This window comes from Dipodomys ordii, unplaced genomic scaffold (assembly GCF_000151885.1).
Source record: "Dipodomys ordii isolate 6190 unplaced genomic scaffold, Dord_2.0 Scaffold67, whole genome shotgun sequence".
Taxonomy (NCBI): Eukaryota; Metazoa; Chordata; class Mammalia; order Rodentia; family Heteromyidae; genus Dipodomys; species Dipodomys ordii.
Genome location: NW_012267283.1, coordinates 11,407,568 through 11,434,177, shown reverse-complemented (window position 1 = coordinate 11,434,177; position 26,610 = coordinate 11,407,568). Strand labels below are relative to the sequence as shown.

The window sequence follows — 26,610 nt, the reverse complement described above, 5'->3', positions numbered from 1 at the left end:
TGACGTCCGGCGCGGCGGGGCTCGGCGCCCGGAGGCGCCGCTGCGCGCAGGTGCGTCCCGGGACCTCCGCCCGCAGTTGGGGTGCCAGCGCTTGGGGAGCTGACACCGCGGAGCCCCGGGAAAAGTTTCCCCGACTGCAGCTGGGGAGGTGGCGGGACGAACGGCGCCGTCACACGCGTGTAGCGGCCGGGCGAGCGGGGCGGGGGGCGGGAGGCAGGAGCCCCTCGCCGCCCTCCACTCTCGAGGCGGCCTTCTCTGCACCCCAGTTTTCCCGCCAGCAGGGCGAAGCTAGGTTGGTTCCAATCCAGCGGCCGGGAGCCCCCGGGCAGGCGTGAGAGCTGCGGGGCGCGCTCTGGACTGCCTCGCTTCCCGCCCCTGTTCACCGGTTCACCGCTGGCTCCGGCCTGAGTTGTTCAGCCGTGCGGGTTCAGGGGTGACACGAGTCTAGGGCCTTTGGCGGCTCCCCTAAAAACTCGAATCAAAAGCTGGTGTCCGCTAGGACTCAGAATAACCCGCACCCCCAGAAAACGCACCTGCGGAGTGCTTGTGGACATCTTTTGGCTGAGAGGCCGGCATCGTCTTGGCAAAACAGTGAGAAAGCTTTAGATGGATCAATGAGCGGGTTCCCGCTCCGGCGCCCCCGGGCCTCAGTTTCCCCCGCTGTGTGACCCTGTGGTGTGCCTTCTGAGACGCGCAGCCCCGTCCCCTCCTGACCCCTTGTCACGTCCACCCCCTCTGGGATGCCAACTCTCCTGGGTCCGAGCCGCTGAGCCAGACCCTGCAGGGTCCGCGAGAACACCCAGGGGACCCTCCCTCTCTGTCTCCCCACTGGCCCGCCATTTTGTTGTCCGTGCAGGGCCTCCGAGCCCCCTGTTCAAGGTCATACTGCGGGACACCAGGTGTGTGGGCACTGCGCACTTTTCTCTTGTCTCCCTGACCCTTCTCGCCATGCCGGAAGGTGCTGGGTGTTCTCTGAGCACCCCATCGTTGTCCCCAGTTTGTGATCTGCTTACTGTACAGGACTCTCCCTTGCTAGGGCCAGTAGCGCCCTCATTCTGAAGTTTCTGTTTGTTTCCACTTCTATGATGTTTTCGCTAAGCCATCTCAAAGCCTGGCAGATAAAAGAATTAATTGAGAAGAAAGAGAGCCAGACAGTAAGGTTCCCTTCAATTCAAGCCACAGGGCAAACAGGCTGCGTGAAGACTGGGAACATTCATTTGGGTGCATTATCTCTGGTGAGCTAGTGTTACAAACCCACGTTTCCCACAGCTATTGGCCCTTGGGTTCCTAGCAGGCTAAGTGGAAAGCCTTCACCCTCTAAATATAGCCCCCGCCCTTCCCTTATCAGGGGCTCACACCTTCTCCCTCCTCCTGGGCAGGGTGGTTTCCTGCGGTGTAGTTGAGGCAGAAAGCTGGGAGGTGGTACTGGCAGCTCTGAGTAATGGAAGTGGCTGGCATAAAGATCAGGCCAATGACTTCAGCCTCACAGCTCACTCAGTGTGACCTTGAGCAAGGAGAGGTGGACAAGATGGTCCCCAAAGAACCTGGAATTCAGAGGGCTCAGAATCTCCCTTGAAAGAACTCTAGCATGAAAAGAAAAGAAAAACATATCAAAGTGCCAAGAATGAGATCTAGGGCACCCATCTTGATGAGAGCAAGGAGGGACTGTGTGGGAGAAAGTGGCTTCCAAGAGCCAAAGAGGAGAGCAGGGACAGTTACCTCAGAAAGATACAGGATGGTAAGACCTGGGAAGGGGCCACCAGAATTGGCACTGAATTAAAAGGATCTACAAGTACCTGGGCTGTATGCACCTCAATTTCCTCTTTTACAATGGAGTTAACCCCACTTCTCAGGGGTTGCCGTGGGCAGGAGATGAGATAATTCAAGGATAGAATATCAGCCCATAGCTGGTACCCCAGTAGACCTGTGAGTGAGAGCAGAGGCAGGGAGCTCAGGTGGATACAGGCTCCAACTCAAGGCTTAGAAGAGTAAAAAGGGGAGGGAAAAGGTGGTAGGAGGTAAAACAAAGAGACAGTGTTTCTGGCATGAGGTGGTAAAGAACCCATGAGAGGGCCATAGAGTTTAAGAAAATCTAAGGGGTGTGCCTGTGGCAGGACTGAGGTCCTTAATGGCCTTCCACATCACCAGTTCTGCAAGTAGTCTTCACTCCTTGGAACCAAAAGGCTGAGCAAAACTAGGTAAAATGCCCAGGGGCCTTTGTGACCTTGTCTTGCTTATTTCTGAAATGACATCATCTATCGATGATGCCTGATAAACCCAGCCATTATGGACTCTTCCAGTCAATGTTTTGAATTTTCAGCATTACTAATGGACAGGCCAGGCTGCCAGCATTTCTAAAGAGGACAGTTCACTCTCCTTTCAAGCCAGAACACCAGATAAATCAATTATTTGGGTGCTAGGAGCCATTATCAGTTTAAAGCTATAGACTTGCCTTATTCATAGAATGACAAAAAATTGATCATAAAAAATGCTGCAGTCATTTTTTTCTCTTTTCATTTGTAAACTCTTCTTGGTTAATACCTCTTTAATCTTAATGATAATGAAAGAATGAGCTCATCGGAGTCAATCTAGGACAAGGGTCTGGAAAGTTTTCTTGGTGTTAGGAGGTGCTGAGTCCTTGTCTGAGGTGAAAATCTCAACACTCAAGCATTTCTCTCATTTCTCCTTTTCTTGTCTGTTTTTTTTTTGTTGTTGTTGTTGCCTTCTCCTGTGTCTCCTTTCTCCTTTTATCCTCCCAGTTTCCCCACACTCTGGGGCTAGTGATGTGCTACCCCGAGGAACACCATTTAGATGTACCTGGAAGGTTGTGGGCTGTGAGCACTGCCTATTTGCTCTGATGCTCAGAGGAGCAGAGGAAAGCAGAAGCACCTCCTGGCCTCACTCAGCCTTCTTCCTGGACTCACCTTTCTTGGGTGTCAACACTTCTCTTACCCTCAACCCTCGCAATCTTGTTCACACCTGTGGACCCCAACCACCTTACAACTTCCAAGTTCTTATGTCCAGCCTGGACCCCTCTGCCAGTCCCAGGAATCTATGCCAATAGTACATCCCAAAGACACTTCAAACCCAACAGGCTCATGCTTTCTCTTCCCAACACACACCGTCCAACTGGATGCTTAGCCAGAAGCCCACCCATTTCCTTCCCCACTTATGCACTTCCTTCGTGTGGCCACCAAGTCCTTTGATTCTACCTTTCTTGACACCTCATCTCCATTTCCCCACATCTACCACTGCAGCGGAGGCCTTCCTCCTCTCTTCCCCAGGCTACTGTTAGAGAATCTTTTTCTGCTGTGCTACAGTTAGCAGAGCTTTGTGAAGAAGAGCTGTGGCTGTGTCCACACTCTCCTTTCAGGGAACTCCCTATTTCCTATTGAGTAAAGGCGAGGTTCCTTAGTAACTGACAAGACCTGGGCTCAGGTTTCTTTGAAATCATTACTAAGCCCTCCTCCCCAAGCTCTAGGTACCTTCTGTTCATGGCATAAGCATGCTGTGTCTTCATGCTTCTCTTTCTTTGCCTCTGCTATTCCTCCTGCTAGAATGCTATTCTCCTTTTCTCAGCTCATAAAATTGAAATCTTCCTTCAAACCCAAGCTTCTTTATACCATATCTTTGATCCCTCTGTCCCCTCAAAACATCTGTCACAGTGTCCTCAGCCTGGAACCATTCAATGGTATCTGTCTCTGTGCAGACTGGAAGCTCCTTGATGTGGCTTATTTATTTTTGCTTCCTTGGTGTCTGAGCTCACAGCTCAGTCCTCAACCCATCATTAGTGCTTTAGGTTTTAATGTTTGATCATTGAATGAATGAATGAAAAGAGCCAGTAAGTGAACGTTTTATCATCACATAACAGGCATGCTTACTATTATGAGAGCAGAGTGCATCACTCTTCTGCATCCTGGCAACTCTTGGTTCCTACTGGAATAAATGGCTGGTGAATCAATCCATGAAGGCACATTAATCCTGTGAAAGAGAAACAGCAGGTAGCATCACCTCTGTTTTTAATTGGTCAGTGAACCTCAATAGGAATTGCTCCAAGTCATCTAAGTGGAGGGCTTTGCAGGGTTTGATAAGCCTGAGGAATGAATCTCCTATTGGATGCCAGCACTTCTCAGTCTTCAATGCGCATTTCAATCATTTGGACGTTTTCAGAATTGCAGACTTTGATTCAACAGGCATAAGATGGGCTGAGATTACCAATTAACTTCTAATGGGCTCCTTGTTAGACACATATTAGGTGATATGCCTAATAATTCCTAATGTGCTCTAGTGAGCATAGCAAGCTGACCCCCCCTCCTGCCCCCACATGTGGAACACTGGTTATTACAATATTTTCTCCTGGGCTTTGCAGTCAAGACCATGGTTTGTAAAATCCACAAGTGAAATTATTTGAGCCTTGGCTCAAAATCAAGATATCTTGATTTTTTGATCTGCACGTTGCTTACCAATTGGGTGTTTATGAGCACAGTCTGCACACCTGCCTAGTGTTGGAGTGGGAGCTACAGACACCTGAAACCCCAAGACATTTAAAACCACTTGGGAGTACACAGCTTTGAGGGCGACAAGAGGGATGTGTGAAATCAGACTTTCTCCATGCATACTCAGGAAGGCTCATGCCTATAATCCTAGTTACTCAGGAAGCTGAGATCTGAGCATCATGGTTCCAAGCCAGCCCAAGAAGGAAAGTCTGATCTCCAGTTAACCCCCAAAAAGCTGGAAGTAGAGCTGTGCCTCAAGTGGTGGCACTAGCCTTGACCCAAAAAACTCATAAACAGCACTCAGACCTTGAGTTCAAGCCCCAGGGCTAGCACCCACTAAAACAAAACCTACTATGCAGCCTGGATGGTAGTGTTGCATGGATATGTGTGAGCATTTTATACTTCATTCTATTTATACCTAAAACAAACCTGTACAGACAATATGACTGGTAAGAGCAGAAAAATTCTGCGGACAGGGCAGAAACCTTGAAGATTAAGATCATGAAACTCTGAGGATCTAATCAATGCTTTCTCCAGATAAATAAATACATCTAAACATGAAACAGCTCATATATTATTTCAGTGGCTCTAAGGTCTCCCAGAACCCCCTTCAAAATCATTGGTTAAGAATACTTATCACATAGTCCTGTGCTGGTGGCTCATGCTTATAATCCTAGCTACTCAGGAGACTGAGATCTGAGAATCAGGGATCAAAGGGAGTCTGGGCAGGAAAGTCCATGAGATTCTTATCTCCAATTAACCAGGAAAAAAAATCAAAACATAGAGGTAGAACTGTGGCTCAAGTGATAGAGCACAGCCTTGAGCAAAAAAAAAAAAAGCTCAGAGACAGTGCCCAGCCCTTGAGTTCAAGCCCCAGTACCAGCAAAGAAAAAGAAAGAAAAAAAGGAAGAGAAGGGAACTCACTACGGAAAATAAAAGAAAAAGCAGACCAGCATCCTGGCTGAAGATGGCAACTGTATTTGGACATTCGGCTATGAGATGAGTCCTAGAAGCCAAGGGGAAAAGGGAGATAAAGTGAATTGTGTTACAAGGAAGAACATCAGTCTTTCAGGAGACAGAAATGTTTTCTGAGCCCTAAGTCTCAGTGCATTGTCATGATAGGACACTTCATGAAAGAGCTAACTCCATCAACAGGTTCGGAAGCTTGGCACAGTAATTCAGAGAAGGGACTCTAGAATCATTTTTGGACTGCACGCCATGGAAGTCTATAATTCTACCTTAGAGCATTAAGATATATATTTATATATACACACACACACACACACACACACACACACACACGACCAAAGTAAAGAAGAAACAGAACATGGACTCTGAAGATCACCTCCTTGGGCTCAAATCTGAGCTCTACCAGGTACATACTGTGTGGTCTCAGGTATCTTTTTGCACCCTCTGAACCTTGGCTCCCCCTCTATAGTGCAGCGTTGTTGTGAGGGTTAACCTGTTGAGTGTGGCAGGCCAGGGACAGTGTCAGTACTAAGCAAGTGTGAGTTGTTACACTGTGGGAAGGCTGCATGGAGTGGCGATGCCCATGGTGTCCAGTCAGGTTGCCTATCCAGACTGATACTCTATCACTTGCTGGCTGTGTGACTTGACTCAACTTCGTTCTGTGTATTGGGTTAGGGTGCCCTTCCCCACCAAGTCATGCCAACTTAGAACACCAAAAGGCGATCTAACTTGCAAACAGGGTCTTTGCTTAGTTAACACAAGACCATACTGTATGACGGTGGGCCCTAAATCCAGTGGAAACAGCAGACACACAGGGAAGACTCCTCGTGATGGAGCCTGAGGCTAGACAGAAGTGAGGATATGCTGAGGGCTTCAGGGACTATAGGAAGTAACCAGAAGCTAGGAGAGAGATACAGGGCATATTCTCTTTCCTTCCCTGGATTTACCCAGGTTCTTGGCATCTTGGCATCTTGACTGGGTTTGTAGCCTTCTGAATGGCAGCAATACATTCTGTTGTGTTAAGCCACCCGTTTGGTGGTTATTTGTTCTAGAAAATCCACACCATCATTGAAGTCAGATTTCTTTGTGCTCAAGTTCCTTCGCCTGCAACATGGTGATGATTTAAAACAAAAAAACCTACATCACAGAGTTAGTGCGATTGCAGGAAGTGATTCATGAAAAGAGTTTAGTACGGTGCTGGTTGTGTAGTTAGTACTAAATAGTGCACTGGAGGCTGCGGGTGTGGCTCAGCTCCAGAACACTTGCCTAACATGTGCCAGTACCATACAGAGGTGGAGGAGGGAGAGGAAAGGAGACTTGTATAAGCAGGATACGGTGACACAAAGGGCTTAGCCCAAAGGAGCATGTCAACACAATTTCACTATTTGTCTTCACCGTAATTTATGTACCCAGAGTCCTGTCAATCAGTTTGACAGGGTTTTTGGGTTTTAGAGTGATGGGGATGATGACGAAATTTCTACATATATTTTTGTATCATTCAGCCAGTAAAACTAACAGGGCAAATTCCTGGAAGTGGAACTGCTGAGTCAAAGGGTGTGGGCTCTTTGATGGACAGCGCTTAAATTGCCTTGAAGGAGGCACACCAGTGTACCCTGTCCTGTGCTGAGCCAACCAAGGTTGGCAGTTCTCAGGCCTTTCCATCTTGACCAGTTGGATAGGTGAGTACTTATGGATGATATGTGTCTTGCTTACTATAATGATGAGTGAGGTTTGTTGCCTATGTGAATATTTATGTAATTTGTATTTTCTTCTTCCTCCTCCTCCTGCTTTCTTCTCCTCTTTTTCCTTTTTCCTCCTCCTTCTCTTTTTCCTCCTCCTCCTCCTCTTCCTCTTCCTTTCTTCCTCCTCCTCCTTCTTCTCTTCCTTCTTTCCTTTATTCCTTCCTCCTTCCTACCTCCCTCCCTTCCTTCCTTCCTTCTTTCTCTCCCTTCCTCTTTCCCTTCCTTCCTCCTGACCTCCTTTCTTTTTCCTCCTCCTCTTCTTTCTTTGTCTTCTTTTTCTTTTCTTTTTTTCTGCCACTTGAACTGCTGCTCGATTTTTAGCTTTTGTTTTTGGTGATTAATTAGAGATAAGAGTCTCCCAGACATTTCTGCCCTGGCCAGCTTGGCATGGCGGCCATCCTCACTTGTCAGCCTCCTCCGTAGCTAGGATTTTAGATATGAGCCACTTAGCCTGTATTTCCTTTTATATAGATTGACTGTTCCTTTCCCCTTCTGTATTTTGTCACTTGTGGGCTTGAACTCAGGGCCTGAGTGCTGTCCTTGAGTCTCTTTGTGTTCAAGGCTAGCACTCTACCACTTGAGCCACAGAACCATTTCTGGTTTTTGAGTGGTTAATTGGAGACAAGAGTCTCACAGGGACTTTTCTGCCTGAGCTGGCTTTGAACCGTGATCCTCAGATCTCAGCCTCTTGAGTAGCGAGAGTTACAAGCGTGAGCCACCTGTACCCAGCTCCCCTTCCTGTATTATTTTATTTTATTTTTTTATTGTGAAAATACTGTACAGAGGGGTTACAGTTACATGGGCAAGATAATGAGTACATTTCTTATCAAGCATTGTAGCCTCCTCCTTTGTTTCCCCTTCCCATCCCTTCCCATCCTCCCCCTGCCCCCCCACGCAATCCTCCCTGCCCCCCACCAAAGTTGTAAATTTCATTTTTCCACATAACCACTTGTACATCTCATTGTTGCAATCCCTTCCTGTATTTTTACGCACAATTCTATTTTTGATATTGTTATTGTAAGAACTTGTTGTATATTAAGCAAATTACTCTTTTGTTCTATTTTTTTCCCCATTTGTCATTTTCATATTGGTTTTTCAGAAAATACAAAACATGCTTCATCTACCTGCTGTGAGGCAAGAGGGTAAAGTTCCTGTTTGTCTAACAGTGTGAGAAGGGAGCCCTCCGCAGCTTTTTCTGTTTTGTTTTTTTGGTCGGTTGTGGGGCTTGAATCCAAGGCCTGGGCGCTGTCCCTGAGCTCTTTTGCTCAAGTAGAGCCACGGCTCTACTTCTGGTTTTCTGGTTGAACCACAATCCTTAAATCTCAGCCTCTTCAGTACCTAGGATTACAGGCATGAACCACTAGCACCCAGTGCTGCACATTACTTTCATTCTACCAATGCTTTTGACTTATGGCTGTCAGATCCAATAGTAATGTTAGTCATTCATTCATTTATTCCTTCTGACAGCACCTGAGAGATACAGGGCTTTGCATAGCCTCTAGAATAGGGCTGGTTGCCCACAAGGGGAGGAGCATAAGGCAATACAATATTTCCCACAGAATTCTGATGCCTTTCCTGTTTGTATTATGATGTCTGCTTTCTTGGAACCATCTGAAACTGGTATGGAGGAAGATGAAATAGATGTCTATCCTAGTGAGAGTGAAGGTAGCCTGAACTCAGGGAGCTGTGGAGAGGTAGGCGGAGGAGCGCCATTGTGGTTGAAGCATGGTTGAGGTTGGTGGACAGGCAGCTGGGACAGAGAGGTGTTGTGGGACCTCTTTTCTGGAACCCTGCTGCTTACAATGATTCATGCGGTGACTCAGACATGGTGGTGACACCCCCCACCCCAAGGGATGCAAAGTGGAGTCACACGTGCATGCCCACACACGACCTTTTCTAATTTAAACTGCTTGACAGTTTTGCCTGGCAGTGTGGACCTTCAACACTCAGTGTTGGGACTCACATCAGCTGCAGAAAGTGACAGTGAAACACTATGTTTAGCTATCCCACCGTGCTTTTTTAGAAGGTGCTTTCCTATGTGACTAAGAGAATGAGCTCAGGCAGGGAAAATAAAAGCAGAGAGGCAGAATGCATGTCTTTTAGCCATAGCTGAGCCTCCTACCTTCATCCCTCCATATACATCTTCCATAATAGAACCAGGTCTTAATGGGCCTTAAAGCTTATCAACTCCCCTAATACCCAGAGAAAATTCAACTCTCTCTGAAGGCTTCACATAGGGATCCATCATCTCCATTCACAAGTCTGTAATGACAGGTGCTTCCTACCTCTTGAATCAGCCCAATGCCTCCTTGGGTATCATTATTGTTAAAAAGCTCCTAATGTTGATTAGAAATCTTTATATCAGTGATCTCAGTAATCCCTGTGGATAAAACCCACCATATTCTTCCTCATCCCCAGTCAACCCATTGGAGGGCTATAACCATATTCCTCCTGAGCTCTCCCCTGTTTTACTTATGGTTTCTTGCATACCTTCTCTGATGCCTTTTGCACCACTCAAGAGAAGGCCCATTTTGCTGAAGAGATGATCTGTGTGGTCAAGGGCAGTCACAGGGAAGTGCACAATGAGATGCCATCAGAATGGCTAATGGAAAAGTACTGACCCCACCAAGTGTTGGTAAGAATGTGGAACAACTAGGATGCTCACACCTTGCAGGTGATGTAAAATTGGACTATTATTTTAAAAACTATTTGGCACTATCTACTGAAAGTTCTTGTATGCCTACCTAGTAAATTCTACTTTGGGGTACATATTGTTTTTTTAAGTACACGAATATTTCTACCATATCCCATGTTCATAACACTGATTGTAATTTCTAGATACTGGGAATGACCTAAATGCCCATTAATGGTAAATAATTCAATTACAGAATATCTGTAGAATACTGTACAATAGTCAAAAAAGAAGGAACTTGTTACAGTCAACAGCATGGATGAGTTTCACTGATAAAATGTTGAGTGAAAGAAGCCATGCCTGAGACTGTGCTCATTTTATCTGTGGGTATGATCAGAGTAGTAGTTACCTTTGAAGTTGCTTAACTGGAAAAGGATATGATAGCCTTAAGGTGAACTGGAAATGACCTCTCTCTTCATCTGAGTGTTAACATAGCTTTATAGATGGTAATAGTTCATTTAAGACTCATGCTGGATAGAATGTATATAATCTAACCTATTTAAGAAGAAAAAATAGTGTCTCCAAAAAAATATTAAGAGAAGGATTCCAGCACAAAGCGGAGGGGTCACGGTCCTCGTCTGGCCATTATACTTTTACTAATCCTGCTGAGATCTCACTCTGCTGATTTATGCTAGATGGTTCATCACTGCAGACTCCTACCTCTTCTGAGGCTGCTCAGCCACATCTACCACTCCACAGCCTGTAGATGTGGTTCATTGGGTCTGAGACCCTGAGGGGCAGAAGGAAGGTGAAAGAAACCAGTGATCTGAAGTATGTCACCATATCTCAGGTCACCTCCCTAGAACACATTTGAGTGTCATGGCAGAGGACCCAGGAATCTCAGAAGTAATCACTGCTGCAGGCCTTGAGGCTACTATTAGAGCCAGGGCAGAGCCCGCCCAGGTCTATAGGAGCCCTGGTCTAGAAGGGCTCTCATCTGTAACAGGCTGACTTAGATGCAGGGTGGTGAATGAAGAAATGACACACGTAACACCATCCAAGGATATCTTTCTTATCTTCCCAACTTCCTTATAAGATGCCTGAATCCTGGGGTCTCCCTTTACATCTCTGTGTCTCCCACAAAGGCCTAAATTGCCTTGCACATAATGAATGATCAGTAAATGATCACCTAATAAATCCGGTCATGGAACCTGAGATCCACAGAAGTGCAGCTCAAGGTCATACAGTGTAGCTCAAGGTCACACAGCCAATCTTTAACTGTAGTCAGGACTCAAAACCAGCCTGGACTCCCTAGGCTGTCCCTGCTATTACATAGTGCCCCAGCTTACTCCTGCTCCAGAGACTAGAGATTCATTGCAATGAGTTGGAAGGCACAGGAAGGAAAAGGATCATCGCGGGTATGAGAAGGACAAGAGTGACTCTGGAGCCTTCAGGATGTGTGGTCCTGGGCACAGAGTTGGGAACATCTTCCACTCCCTCACAGGTGCACAGAATCTTGCTATCCAAACCCTGCTGACCCTGTGCTTGGTTGGTTGCCTTACCATCGCTGCCTTGGAATTCCTAGTGAGCTCATCTTTGACTGTATAGTTATATACAATCCCAGTGAACAGTCTGCAGTCCCCAGATTTAGAAGCTCAATCCACAGGATGTGCCACGTCTTGCTGCCTCTCTGCTTCTAGGGATGGGTTCTTGGTTTCCAACTCCCCTAACCCCAGGCCTCCACCAAAGTCCTCCCTTCTGTCTTACTCCTGCCCAGCTACCATAATGGCGCTCTGTACCTATTTCTCTGATATCTTCAGCTGGAAATGCTGCAGGGCTTGCCTCTGTTACTCACCTTCCTCTGATTCAGGTCCCCAGAGGCTTGGCCTATAGATGACAATCCATTTGTATTGCAAGCTCTAGCCCAGGACACTAGGAACAGGGAATGAAAGCCTGTGTCAGAACAGTGGCCATCAAGAAGGGGAAATGCCCAGATGATCCACACCTTGCCGGAAGCCTCTATCCTATGTCTAGCAGGAGAGAGAGAAACTGGCAGCCTATGATGTCACAATGCACAAAAGTTGACTTGGTGCATTGAGACACCAAACACTAAGCAGATTAAGAGAGACAATAAGAGAAAGGAAAATCTTTACATTTTGGTACCCTCCATCTTTTTTCCTGCTTCTTGAACAAAGGATCCTATTAGTTTGGGTTTTTTGGGGCCCAGCTAATTCTATAGAGTCTCACCTGGAGGAGCTCTGCCACCTTCTGCAGGATTTTAGCAGATGGCCTGAGATTTGAGTCTTCATGGCTAGGAGAGCTTAGTTCCTTTCTGTCCACTTTCCTCCTCTCGTGTCTTCTGTCTGGACCCCATCACAGGTGCCAGTATGCCCAAGGACATGAAACTGTAGGTCTCGTGTTGTTTTTATAATCTGTGAAGGTCTCTGCACATCAGGGGAATGACTATTGGCATAACCATTGTGTCATACTTTGTGACCTTTCTCTAAACACCGAGGAGGTTAAGCTCCTCTCAAACTTGCATTGGCTACTTGTCTACCCCTTCCTCACCCACCTTAGTGCTGGCACATTTCCTCCCCTTGCTGTCTGCTGACCTGAGTAGGGTTTGCTTGTCTTCTCTGCTCCCAGGGATCTATGTCCCCAACTGACAATTCAGCTCAACCTTTCAGTAAATTCACCCTTCCTCTGAGCCAGGCCAGAGCTGGGCACTGAGATGTGGTGGTATCAGATATAATGGTGGGTGGCCCTCACCAGCTCCACCTGGAAGCATAATCAGAAACCGCAGGAGCAGATGTGGAAGAACTGAGCTGTGAGGCTTTCTAAGACTGGAGGGCATGGAAGTAGGCAGAGAACAGTCCAGGCTGAGGATCAGCATAGCCTAGGACTGAAATCTCAAGATTGCATACCAATGGGGGGGGGGGAGAGATCTGGACAACCAGAAGAAAGGGTGTGCTGTGATGTGATTAGAAATGGAGATGCGGGCTGGGAAGATGGCTCAGTGGTAAAGCGCTTGCCTTGCATGCCTGAGGCCCTGGGTTCGATTCCTCAGCACCACATAAGCAAAAAGAAAAAAGCCGGAAGTGGCACTGTGGCTCAAGTAGTAGAGCGCTAGCCTTGAGCTGAAGAGCTGAGGGACAGTGCCCAAGCCCAGAGTTCAGGCCCCACGACCGGACCCAAAAAAGAAAAAAGAAATGGAGACGCCTAGGGGCCACCAGATCTTAAATGGTGTCAAACTCTAGGAGGAATTTGATCTCTGTTATAACAAGGCTGTTGCTGGTTGGAAGCTGCATGAAAATGATTTTCACCTCCATCTTTAGACAAAAGAAGAACTGAGGCACAGGGACAGGCCAAGGACTGTTAATAACATAGTTAATAAAGAGTAAGTGCCATGAGAATGGAGAACCGGGCAGATAAAGGGATGTTAAAGTGCCAGATGCTGGTGGCTTATACCTATAATCCTAGCTACTCCAGAGGCTAGCTACTCTGGAAGCTAGCTATTCTGAAGGGATTGAGATTCAAAGCTACCCAAGGCAGAAAAGTCTGTGAGACTCATCTCCAATTAACTATCAAAAAGCCAGTCAGATTCAAGTGTGGCTCAAGGGACAGAGCTCCAACGAGGAAAGAGTATTCAAGGTCTTGGGTTCGAGCCCAGTGCCAGCCCCAACATAGCAAACAACAACAAAAGGTCTTTAAGACACAGTATTTTTTCAGTCACACAAAGATCCCAAGTGTAAGGATTCACTCCTGTGACAGGAAAATGGTGGTTGCCAGGGTCAGGCGGGGACACGTTGAAAGTTGACGTTTAATAGGTGCACAGCTTCACTTGGAGTAGAGAAGAAGGCATTCCAGGGATGGATGGTTGCATAAGAAGATGAGAAGCATCTGAGAACACTAAGGGTGGGAAGAAAAGAAGAGCACAGAGGAGCAGGATCCCTGCTAGGAAACTTGTTAGGAGGGGCCATTGAAGAAGGAGAGAAGCCAAGATTTGGGGCTCTTGTTATTTGGTTTCAGGTAGCAAGAGCCCATTCCCTTCAAGGTGCCTCTTGTTAGTTGGCTTAGATAAGCAAGGGCCCATTCTAGGGTGCACTGTGTGTGGATCACAAGGCCAGAGAGTTCATGGGAATTCAGCTGGAGACATCTGGTACCCCAGTCTTCTTCCTTGGTGACTGAGGATGCAGGAAGTGTCCTCACTAGGATTCTTGCTATAGGACTTTCTGTATAGTCTCAGCTTCCACCTGCTCTTCATGGTCACCCAGCTTCTCTCTTCCCCCTACCTGTAGCTTCCCTTACTACAAGCCTCATTCTCTTCATATGGTCCACATCAGTCCTTTTCAGGGTTGAGTCGTGTAAACTCCACCCCACCCCCTGGCAAATCTTTGCAGATGATCAAGTTAATGTAATACCATTAAGAAATCCTTAATTCAATATGATTCCTGTCTCTTTTTTTGAAGGGGAGAATTCGAACTCAATCACATATATGGGGGAGACTACATATGTGTCTGACACAGAGAACAAGTCACTTTAAGCCAAAGTACACCTGAATCTACCAGAACCAGGAGTGAGGCCTGGAGCAGATTTGCCATCAGAGCCCATCCCATCTTGCTTTGGGGTTTCCAGACCTCAGAATGGAGCGGCTGCACATTTCTGTTGTTTCTAACACTCAGTTCATGGCATTTTGTTATGGTGGTCACAAGAAGGAATTCATTTGTCTAATTCAGTTGGCTAATCCCATCCCCAACCACACCCCCATCTTCTCCCTCTCCCTTCTTCTCTTTACTCTTTTGTCTTAAGCTACTTCAGACGCCATTGCAGCCAATCAATTGGCTGGTTGTTCTGGAGCCAGGTACCCACTCTGTCCAATCAGCCAAGAGTGGAGTGATAGCATGTGATATAAAGAATAGCTGCCTGAGAAGCACCCCCTGTTCAGTGGCCAGGGAGTTACAGGTCTCTTGTGTCTCTGAAGCTAAAGGAAGAGAGAGTTCAGGAGAGGGAAATAGACAGCACTATCCTGGGATACAGGATTCATAAATAAAATCTCTGTAGCCAAATTGTCTTCCCAAAGAGAAGACAACATATAAAGGATTAGTTTTGTAAGCCAACTTTTCTTTGCCCATCTTTAAGATGTTCCCTGGCTGAAATAAAGGAAATGGCATAACTGGGAAATATTCCCTTGAATTTGTGATTCAGTTCTTCCTGAACTCAGGGAAATGCAGTCATAAATCAAGATGATGTCCCTTACTTGGTGGTGGATGCTGGAGAAGCCATTAGCAGAATGGCTGGACTCACCCCCATGAAAGATGTAAAAGAGAATTTCATACTCCTAGAGCCCTAGTTCAGACCTTCCTCCTGCCCATTCCCTGATGGGTTGCCTCAGCCTTAATCTACCAATCTTTTCTTTCACCTTGCCAAGATTTACTTCCTGGCATAGCTTGTCAATTCTGTGTTTTTATATTTAGCAGAAGCTTATAGCTTCTGTTGTGGAAAAGCAGGGTGGCCAGATGGGTTATAAGTGTAGCACAGACACCAGATTTGGAAGACTTTAAGTTCATATGTTTTAAATTTAATTAAGGAAAGAAAACACACACAAAAAAAACCCAAAATGGGCCCTGGTGCCTCATACCTGTAATCCTAGCTACTTGGGAGACTAAGATCTGAGGAACATAGCTCAGAGCCATCCCAAGCAGGAAAGTCCGTCTGACTCTTATCTCCACTTAACAACCAAAAAAGCTGGAAGTGGAGCTGTGGTTCAAATGTAAAGTGCTAGCCTTGAGCAAAAAAGCGCACACACACACATACACACACACACACACACACACACACACACAGACACACAGAGTGGGGAGGGAGAGGGAGAAAATTAATGCCTATAATTCTAGCTACTCAGGAGGTTGAGATCTAAGGATCGTGGTTCAAAAGCCAGCACAGGCAGGAAAGCCCATTAAGACTCATACCTCCAATAAATTACCAAAAAGCTAGAAGTAGAGCTGTGGCTTAAGCGGTAGAGTGCTAACCTTGAGGAAGAAAGCCTCAGAGACAGCACCCAAACCCTGAATTCAAGCCCCAGGACTGGTTAAAAAAATTAAGCTACTGACCCTGTTCAGGACCAAGAGCTGTTCTGCTTTAGGAAGGCCATGCTGGGGAGCCCCTGTATCTTCACCCACCCATCCTGCCTCTCCCTCTTTTTGGGGATTCTCAGTTCCCCCAACCCAGTCCAATTTTCCATGTCAGAGATAGTAAACAGAGGATCTGAGAAGAGAAGGGACTTGCCCAAAGTTCAAGGATGCTCAGCCAGGACCCAGCATGCTCATTCCCTGTTCTCACATGCTACCTCTGGACCCAGCACAGGGCTACACCCTGAGGACATGAAGGCAAATACAACATAGGTATGCACTGAGGGAATTTAACAATCTGATGATCATGGGAGTCAGTGAGAAGAGATGGGGGTTTCAGTATGAGCAGCAGCATATAGTGACTGAGACTAGTTGAGCCAAAATGAACTGTGCCCAGCCCTAGGCTCTGCTCTTACCTGCTTTTGTCTCATAACATCCTGTGGGTGATTGCTCAGTCTCTGACTATTGCAGGCAAAAAAGCAAGTTAGTGGTTTTCAACTTTTTCTTTGAGCTGCAGAATTCTTTCTTCAAAGAAACTCATTTATGGAATCCCAAATAAATACATCAAGTAAGATGAAGAAGTGCTTTCTGAGTGATCTCTGGGCACAGTTCAAAAACCACCCATGTAATTCTATTCTATCATTTTACAGGTGAGCACACAGAGGCCCGAGAATGGAAGGAATGGAGTGTGAATGAACAGGGTGTTATTGTCATAATGAAGTCACCAACCAAAGTCCTGGGAATTTCAGGCCTGTGCCCCATTCCCAGCAATCTGTTCCAAGCCATATTTTCAGACCAACCTTGCAATGGGGCTCTCTTAACTTGTGGCTTTCATCCACAGGAGGAGAATCCTGCTTTAAAGAAACCATCCCTGTGAGCCAACTAGATGAGTGTGGCTTGAAGCTGACAGCTTCATAGTTTACCTTATGAGTTCTCAGTTCTTCTCAACTGATTTAATGCATTGCTTTATCATTCTGTAATATTCACAAGACACGGTGTTAGAACACTTTAAATCATGTGAAATAGAGAACTGGAATTCAACAGCAAGCACCTTGGGGACGTAAGTGGTATATTAACTTTCCTGGGTGTGATAAGAGGAGATTTCTACAGGAAATTTGATGATTGCATCCTTTAGGGTGGTATCACCTGGGGGTGGCCTGTTTCCTGCCTCCCCTGCAGTGGGCTCCAGAGTTTCCTCCAATTTCTCTCTCCTTTCCCAGCTCCTTCTGCCCAAGCTGGCTTTAATATGGATTCCCCCACCCCACCCTGCCATTTTCTTGCCCTGGATCATCTATCCTCCAGTGTCAATCTATGATTCTTTCTATAAGGATCATGTAGGGAAGAAGCAGCTGGGAGACAGTCTGGACGGGAAGCTCCCAGGGTCTCAAAGCTGTCTGACTCCCCTGGAGCTCTGTCCTGTCCCTGAGAATTCCTTCTTGGTGGCTCCGTGATGTGACCCAGAGGTGACTCTCAAGGCTATGTTTTCTAAACTTCGTTCCATAGATAACAATTTGGGGAGAAGTTTCTTAGAGACGTGGTGTCATGTGAAAAGAATTGGTGAAATTCTTCTTGTCTCCTCTTGGAGACAACCCTTGTATAGTAGCAAAACGAAACTTTTGAGAAGTCCCGTGGTCCAATGTCTTGTGGAATTTGGTCCACCCTAAAACCTGTTTGAACACAGTCTCAGTCTATGGAGACTGGATATTTTATAAAGTAAGGGGGTTTATTTATCTCATAATTTGGAGACTGAAAAATCGATGATCAATGAGCTACCTCTAGTCAACCTCTGGTGAGGGTCCTCCTGGCTATATCTCAATATGGTGATGTATCATGTACTAAAGTTAGAAAATCATACAATAAAATGAGGAACCAGAGAACAGAAAAGAGCCAGTCTTTCTCTTGTTCTAACAGCTTCCTCTGGTGAGAACTATTTCCTCTAGATTAACATTTATCCCTCCAGTGGGAAGTTCCGCCATCAACCTAATTACCTCCCATTAGGCTCCACCTCTTAAGGGTTCTACCACTTTAACACTGCCACTCTGAGGATCAAGCCTTCAGCACACAAATCTTTGGGAAGCAAAACCATGTCCAAACCATAGCAAAGACCAGAACTTTGTATTTTTGTAGAGATACTAATTTGAGGCCACCCTGAATTGCCTGTGGGAGTTGGTTCTGGAAGCGTCTTGGTCCTGAGATGAGGATTGTTATTCCTCTCTCTCTTTCTTGGCCTCACTTAGGAAAAGCCAAATTAGGTGGTTCTGAGGCCCTTCAGGAGGTGTTTTCCTCTATACCAGAGCATTGTCAGCTGTTTGTGCTTTCTTTGGAAGCAAATGGAAATGAGTCAAGGGGGGCAGCCCATTTATGGTCTGAACATTGCATTCTTGGGGTCTGGTCAAAGGAATACGTCAGCCCAAGCAGGACCTTCCTCAGAGGAAAGGATGGCACTGGTTTCTGTATTTGAGAAGCAAGTCATCCTTATCAAGGCGTCTGTCACCTACTCCAGTTCTCCCCAAATGCCAACCCCCCTCACCTTATATTGAATGAAATGTGTCCTCTGCTTTCTGTTTATTTAAGAGAGCTTTTAGCCAGCTGCTGTTGACTTAAGCCCGTAATCCTAGCTACTCAGGAGGCTGAGATCTGAAGATCGCAATTCAAAGCCAGCCCAGGCAGGAAAGTGTGTGAGACTCTAATATCCATTTTAACCACAGAAAATCAGAAGTGGTGCTATGCTCATAGTGGTAGAGTGCTAGCCTTGAGCAAAATTGCTCAGGAACAGTGCTCAGGCCCTAAGTTCAAGCTCCACGACTGACAAGAAAGAGAGGGGGGAGTGGGAGAGAGAGAGAGAGAAAGAGAGAGCTTTGGTTTTAGTTTGTTTTCGATTGGTTTCATTGTTCTTTCTACCATGAAAAATTCCATCATCATGTCACAGCTGAGACCTGAGATTTGTATTGGTGTGTTTGTTTGTTCATTTGCACAGGGGTCTCAGAAAAAAAAAAAAAACCTGCTGTGCAGAGGGAATGCCAATTCTGTAGGTGTGCCAGGGTGGCTGTAACAAAGTACTACAAACTGAGTGGCTGAAGCAACAGGAATGTTCTGGAATAGGAATGCCAGTTCTGGATCAAAGTGTCAGCAGAATGGGTTTCTTCTGTGGACTGTGAGGGAGAATCAGTTTTAGCCTTCTCTCCTAGCTCCAGATGGCAATCTTTGGTGTATAGAAATTTCACCCTGCTCTCTGCCTGCCCTTTCTGTCTGCCTTGTCCCAGTGTTCTCTGTGCGTGCCTAAGTCCGAATTTCCCCTTTCTAACAAGGACACCAGTCATACTGCATTATCATCCTCATTGGATTAGTATCATTGTGCTCCAGGACGACCTCATCTAAACTTAATTATATTTGCAATGATTCTGCAAGGGCTGCATTTCCAAGGAAGATCCTATTCTTACTGGGGGTTAGGACTTTCTTATATGTGTTTTGGGGAGTCACAAGTCACCTATCACACTGATTTGAGGTGTGGCACTACATTTCCTTTTGCAGTGTTTAGGGAAAAGAGCTTCTATCTCACCTGTTTGTCCAGATGATGGCTCAGCTCTTGTAGATGGGTGCATAGTTGGGAAGAGATTCACACCCAGAGCTTATAATAGCCATTCAGCAAACTCACAGTTTCCAAAAGAAAGGTGCCAGTGGTTCATGCCTATAATCCTTGCTATTCAGGAGGCTTAGACTTGGAGTATCACAATTTGAAGCTAGCCCAGGAAGAAAAGTCTACAAGACTGTATTTCAATGAACCAGAAAAAAGCATGGCTAGAGGCATGGCTCAAATGGTGGAGCACCAGTCCTAGACAAATAATCCAAGTAAGTACAAGGCCCTTGAGGACCAATCCCAGTACAAGGAGAAAAACCAAACCAAACCTGGAACCTCCTCAGGACTTATTCAATACCAAAGGCAAGTAGAAAACTGGGATTAGATTCACTTCAGTAAGAAGCTTCCTGCTGTAGGCACAGCCCTGGGGTCTCAGCGTAGCCCATGGAGGCTACATTCATCCACAACAGGATGAATGTAGCAGCCATACAGAGAGGCGTGGCCACTGCTGGGCCATGATGACCCTCAGGTTAGGTAAGAGGCTGTGTGGCATAATGGAGAGCTTCTGTAGGGTCATATGAAACCCTAGGCCATACCTCAGTTTCTTCATTGATAAAATGGCTTTAATTAAAAGACCCAACTTGTAGGCTATATCAAGATACAGGAACAAAATGTGATGGTCATGGGAAGTAGCAGACACAGACAGAGTACACATGGGTGTGGGTGTTTCTGGTGACATGGACAATGAACAGTAGAGAAAGCAGCCTACAAGTAGCAGCTGTGGAACCCTGTTCCCTTGATACCCTTGGGCAAATCACTAGCTTCCTTTATCCTTTCGCGTGAAGGAGTTCAAGCTAGACAATGTCTTTCTGGCAATAGTATCTTTGACAGACATCAGCTAGAGCAGTGTAGACTCAAAGGGCCACATACCTGTGTTCAAATTGTTAACCTGCCACTTCCTAGCAGTGTGAATTGGGTAAGTCACTTAACTTCTCAAAGCCCAGTATCCTTATCTGTAAAATGAGGATAATGATAAAGACCTACTGCATAGGTAAACTTGAAAAATCCTTATAAAGTGCTTAGCCTGTGGCTTGGCATTTGCTAGTACGAGTTAGCTATTTCTTTAAGTCTACCTTCTGTCTGGATTGAAGGAGATGTGGTAGGTGACACCCTCCATGCAGTAGGCTTTCTGTTACCCCTTTATTTCATCTCCTCCTCACTGAAAAAGTAGACCGGGTTGGGGGAGGGGAAGGTTCTCAGCAGTCATGATTCCCACTGAGACATTGGGTAGAGGGATGTCCAGGAGAGAAGTTCAACTACTTGAATAAAATTGTTTTCAAATATTCATTCATAATAATCACCCATGTTCTCCAAATGAATAGCCATGTGCATTACAATCAACAATTCATTAAATCACATGACCTAAGGACTTTCACATTGTTTAGGATTATTTTTTTCTTTTTTGAAAAATGTTATTTTATTGTAAAGATGCTGTACAGAGGGATTACAGTTACATGAGTAAGACAATGAGTACATTACTTGTCATTCATAGTTACCCCTTCCCTTGTTGTTGTATCACTATCCCTTCCCTCCCCCACCTCTCACACTCCCCCCCTCTCCCCCTACACCACCCCCAGGTTGTAAAGTTTATTTCCAATGCACTGTCCTATGGGTATCATTGTTGCAATGGGTCATCCTGTGTCCTTGTTTCAGTGTTTTGTTATTCCCCTTCCCCTCCCCAGATTAGACAAATGTATATAGAAGATGCAGGATATCAAAATCAAGTACAGTGACAACAGGGGATATACCATAGGGGGAAGAACATACAAAGGAAACACAAAAAATTAAAAGTACATTTAAAACAATAACAAAGACAGAACTCTTGTGTCCATATCTTAGGGTTCATTTCACTTAGCATCATCTTTTATGAACATATATACATAGCTTTTGAACTTTTCAGCTCATCCAATAAGATTATCCTATATGTATACTAATTATTGCAAATGAGGGAAAACATAGGACCTAATTTTTATTTATTTATTTATTTATTGTTGGTCATGGGGCTTGCACTCTGGGCTTGGGCGCTGTCCCTGTGTTCTTCAGCTCAAGGCGAGTGCTGTACTGCTTGAGCCACAGCGCCACTGGGACCTAATTTTTTGAAAGGTCTTTCTGAGATTCTTTCCCCTTTCTGATCAGCACTGAAACTCAGAAGATAAAGAGAAGTCCTTCCATCATGTCCTACAGACGAGAGCTAGAGAAATACCGTGACCTGGATGAGGATGAGATTCTGGGAGCCCTCACTGAAGAAGAGCTCAGGACCCTGGAAAATGAGCTAGATGAGCTGGATCCTGATGTGAGTAGCCTGGGGAGCACTGGGGGAGGGGCAGGTATGTACTTCCTGAAGCCACCATTGCCGTTTTCTTATATGGAAGCCACATTGGAATGATGTTACCATGGCAGAGGTTCTCCAGCAAAATGAGAGAGGGGAAGGGAGGGATTGTGGCAGGGCAGGGGAGGTGGGGGGGGGAGTTAGATTATAAGCAGTTGGCTCAAAACATTTGGGAGGGTGATAAATCTTGATCTACAAACCATCAGAATGAATGATACTGCTCCAGTCTAAACACTGGTAGGCTGAAGACCTAGAAAGAACCAGTGTTCTAATGTGAGCCCAAAGGCAGAAGGAAACAATGTCGGTTAGGCAGGAGGAAATCTCCCCTTCCCCCTCTCTTTGGAGGGTCAGCTTTTCTGTTCTATTTAGGCCTTCAACAGATTGGAGGGGCCCACCCACAACAGAGAGGCCATCTGCCTCACTTATTCTACAGATGCAAATGCTCATCTCATCCAGAAACGCCCTCACAGATACAACCAGAATAGCATTTGACCAAAGGTCTGAGGACCTGTGGCCCAGGCAAGTCAACTCATAAAATCAACCAGCACAAATCCACCTCTTTGACAGCCTGGCACCCATGAGCATTTCTTCAAACCACCATCCATTTTCAAATAAAGACAGTAATAGGACATAACAAGATATAACCAATCTGTGCACAAGGGACAACCTACCCTCCCTTCCCCAGGAGAGGAGATGAAATCTTTGAGTGCTGTTTACTCCATTTCTTGATATCATATAACTTAAACACTGTGATGGAAAATTAACAAACTTAAATCCTATGATAAAAAGCCAATACAAGCTTATATTACTTGAGAGATAATAAGAGAGAAGAAAACCCACAGATATTTGTTATATATAAGTGTGTTCATAAAACAAGGAAGAAATATTCATGACAATTACAGTTCCTCTCATTGGTCAGGTAGAAGTAGCTGCTATATATCATCATTCATTCATTCTGTACTTTCTTGCCTTCAGCAAGTATCTTAGCTGATTCTGGAGGTTCTTTATCTGATGGAGTGACCCACACCTTCATCCTAAAGGGTCTGGGGCATTAATAGTCCTGTCTGAGTTGGACTGCTGCAGTTTTCTATTGACCTTAGTCACCAGAAAGGACCACTTATCTTCCACATTTGTTTCTCTACCTCTGCTGTAGAATAGTAGTCCAACTGCCCTCTGGTAGTCAGACTCTGTCACCCCAGCCAGCTCTGTAACCCTCTTCTGTGTCTGTTGATTCTGAGGCACAAAGAACTCAGTGGCCCGGTAGCAGTGTTAACTTCCTCCTGTTTCATGGGGTCATTGTGACTCCTGTGAAAGAGAGCATTGCTCCTTTGGAACTGAGATGGCTACACAACCGAAGCATAATGTCAAGGGAACAGGAAGTAGAAATGTGGCTAGTGGGTCACTGAGGGTAATAGTGAAGGCTGCCATTCATGTTTCTAATCTTAGTTTCTGGGCCTGTGTGTCTTGGCTCTGGGAGAAATAGCATCCTATGTGGGTCCCTGGTTGCAAGCGTACACAGCCTTTTAGAGAACCTTGGTCTAGCCCTGCCTAGTACTTCTACCTTGCTGGTGATGTAACTGTGTCATCAAAAGGCCACTTCACTGTTCCAGCAAGCCCTGTGTTTCTGCTGAGAAAAATAGGATAAGAAGAATCCTTTGTTGAAAAACATCACTTGGTTGATGTTTTATCATCAGGTCTCATAGTTGGCATATCTAAGAAGTTTGATGTTTAGAGTTTACCTCTGCAGTCAGGATCCCCAGAGTTGAGAGGCAGAGAGGGCTCTTTGGCCATGTGTTGTTGGACAAGCCACACTGGAGCAGAGAGCAGGGCAAAGGGAGAAATTCCTAGGCCACATATATCCTAGGCCACTCACACCCTATGACTATATCCCAGGTACCTTCTATGCCTAGCACAGAGAAGTCAAATAATAAATGCAGTTTCATTCAATGCATTTTCACTTGGTATGTTTGTAATTAAAGATGGAATGTTTCATACCTTTTCTTTTAACCATTGTTCAACTCTTGCTTAACAGTGAAGGAAGTGAACAAGGAAGAGAAAGCTTTTATAGCATCTCACCAGTACCCACGTACTTGCTGTGATGGTACAGAGAACACAGATCAGCAGGGAAATGTAAGACTGGAGGTTAAATGTCCTACTTCCAGGCCTGGCCTTGTCCCTCACACTCATGTGACTCTAAGATAGTTGTCCCTTAGGTCCCCGTGTTCCATCCATGAGACGATGGAAATGCTTGGTCCCTTTCAAGGCTGAGCTTCCATGTCCTTACAACCTGCGCTTATCTGTAGACCTGACATGTTGGCTTCTTTCCAGATTGCTCAGAATCTGTGTTTAGGTGCCAGGTTTCAGGCCCCATGGAATGACAGAAGCTTCTGGCAGGGTGTCCTTATCTTCCTATTCATAGCTGTCTCTTGCCTAGCCATGTAGACACAGTCCCTGATGAGGCTGCTCAAGTTGGTTGGATGACAGCCGGGGTGGCCAGAGCCTTGGGTCCCTCCTCCTGCTGCTGCCTCGTCTCCTGCATTTGATGGCTTTTCAGGGAAAACTAGCAAAGGAGACAAGGAACAAAGCCTCCGCTCTGCTGCAGCAAAATTATTCTGTTCCAATTCTATCCCAGATCATTGTCACATGGAATCACAAAAACAGCTTTTAAAAGGATGCACACGGGGGATGCAGCTGCCTCCAGTTAACCTGGTAGATGGGAGGTGATTACCTGCCAAGTCCTGGGCCTGTGCTGGTCCCCAACAGGAGAGCTTGGCAGGGATCCTGCCCCTCAGGAACTTGAGATACAGGTCATGGTCATGGGTGTAATAAAGCATGTCCTAAACAGAGCAGACAGGGTGCTGAGAGAGGATTACTTCTGACTGGTGGGAGGCTCAACAGAGCAGGTGATGTTGGAACTGGGCCCTCAATTTCTCTAAGTCAAGAATAAAAACAAAGAACTATAGGAGAGTGAAGGGATCCAGCACCAGTCTCTGTGTGGGAGGGAGCTTGGGATGAGGAGTCTCCTGTGATTTCTGTGGGAAGGCAGATATGAATAGAAATGGGACAGGGGATAGAAGCCAGGATGGGGGCAGCCAGGCCCACAAGAGTTTGGGCTTTTCTCAATGGCCTTGCAGAGGCCTTGAGGAGCACTGACTCAGTGTGACCTAATAGTCTGGGGAGCGACCCTGGCACCCAGAGGGTGGAGCCTGCAGGAGGAGAGGTGAGAGGTGAGTGGTCAACTGTGGGAGACTCATGCCCAGCCCAGCTGGAGGTGGGCAACTGCTTTTCCTGAAGATGGGAAAGGACCCTGCCTTGCTCTACAAGCCTTCCAGCCTTACTGCACAGCCTTGCTGTGACGAATGAGGCAGGGAGTGAATATCCCCCTACCCAACCCCACCCCATTCCCAGCTGGTCTACGACACCCAGCTTTTTGTCTTGTTTCCTTAGGCTGATGTGTATGAGGTCAGACAATGCCATGGTTGTAAACAGGGAAAGTGATGACAAGGATCAAAACCCAGGATCAGCCCAGGATATAAGAACATCTCACCTCAGGTCTGAGCTGAGGCCCCGACCGGGAGCTCTAACTTTACCCCTAAAGTGACCAAGAGCTCCCAAGGACTCCTACTCCAAATACCAGGCTATCTGCATCTCAGCAAAATGCCCAGGGTCTCAGTGCCTCTTACATGGTCAGTGTGGACTCAGGAGACTGGCAGGAAGAGGCCTTTCTGCTGGGAGGGACAGGGCACAAGAGGCTCAGATTTCTGTCCTGTTTGCCAAGTTACACGTGTGACCAGGCAGCAAGAGTCAAGTTGCAAATGGGCAGGGGAAAAGCCATTGAGTATATGGATCCAGGAGGAGGTATCTGAGACCTGCGATGCTCAACTACTATGGTTTCAAAAGTGACATTTTCAAAGACCCTTTCTCTCTCAGTTCAAGGAAAAGAAAAGGGAAATGGGAAACCACAGAGGGAAGGAGATAATGGAGACTAATGGCATTTCTGTCCCAGCCACACAATTGGCTCCTTCACTGAGATTAGTTCTGTTCCCAGATTTGCAAGACACTGTAGTGAGTTTTGAAAGGCAGACTGGGCCCCCCTTCTTTCTGAGAACACAACATCTAGCTCCAGTTTCACCTGAGGCCTGGGCCCACCTTTGAAATCACAGCTCTGGGAGTGCCCAAAGGTATGCAGACCAGGAGGGGAGCAGTAGGGGGTTGGTGGAGGGTGAGGTATCCAAAACATGTATCAGCCACACAGACAGAACTAGAGCAGAACCTAGGTGCCCAGGTTCTGCCCCCCTGTAGTTCTCCACACTCCACCTGTGTTTATTTCTGTGTCACAAGTGCAGAAGTGGCACTATGTATAATCACTCTTCTAAGCAAATTGGGAGTATAACTCACGTAACCTTCCCTGGGGGCCTGAGAGGTAGATAACTTGTCTGAGGTCCCACAACTATCTAGAGGGTGGAGTCATGTCATAGTCCCAGCCAGGCTGCTCTAAGGCTTTCTGACAGTCTTCAGGAAGAGGATTTGGAATCACTGATATGCTTTCTTGGTCGGTAGTTCCACAGAGAGCTGTATGAAAATCATGTGTTACTTTCTTTTTTTTTTTTGCCAGTCATGGAGCCTGAACTCTGGGCCTGGGCACTGTCTTTCAGCTCTTCAGCTCAAGGCTAATAT

At 46.1% G+C, this 26,610-nt stretch overlaps 1 protein-coding gene across 1 annotated transcript in view; it reads left to right on the top strand.

Annotated features, from left to right (window-relative positions):
• The first annotated feature begins 7,096 nt into the window (after window positions 1–7,096).
• Window positions 7,097–26,610, top strand: part of Tmod1 (tropomodulin 1) — a 67,134-nt gene continuing 47,620 nt past the window's right edge. The window contains exons 1-2 of the mRNA XM_013023332.1: window positions 7,097–7,144; window positions 21,741–21,897. Of these exons, the coding sequence (XP_012878786.1) occupies window positions 21,778–21,897 (120 nt within the window). The 5' untranslated portion in view covers window positions 7,097–7,144; window positions 21,741–21,777. The remainder of the gene's footprint in view (window positions 7,145–21,740; window positions 21,898–26,610) is intronic.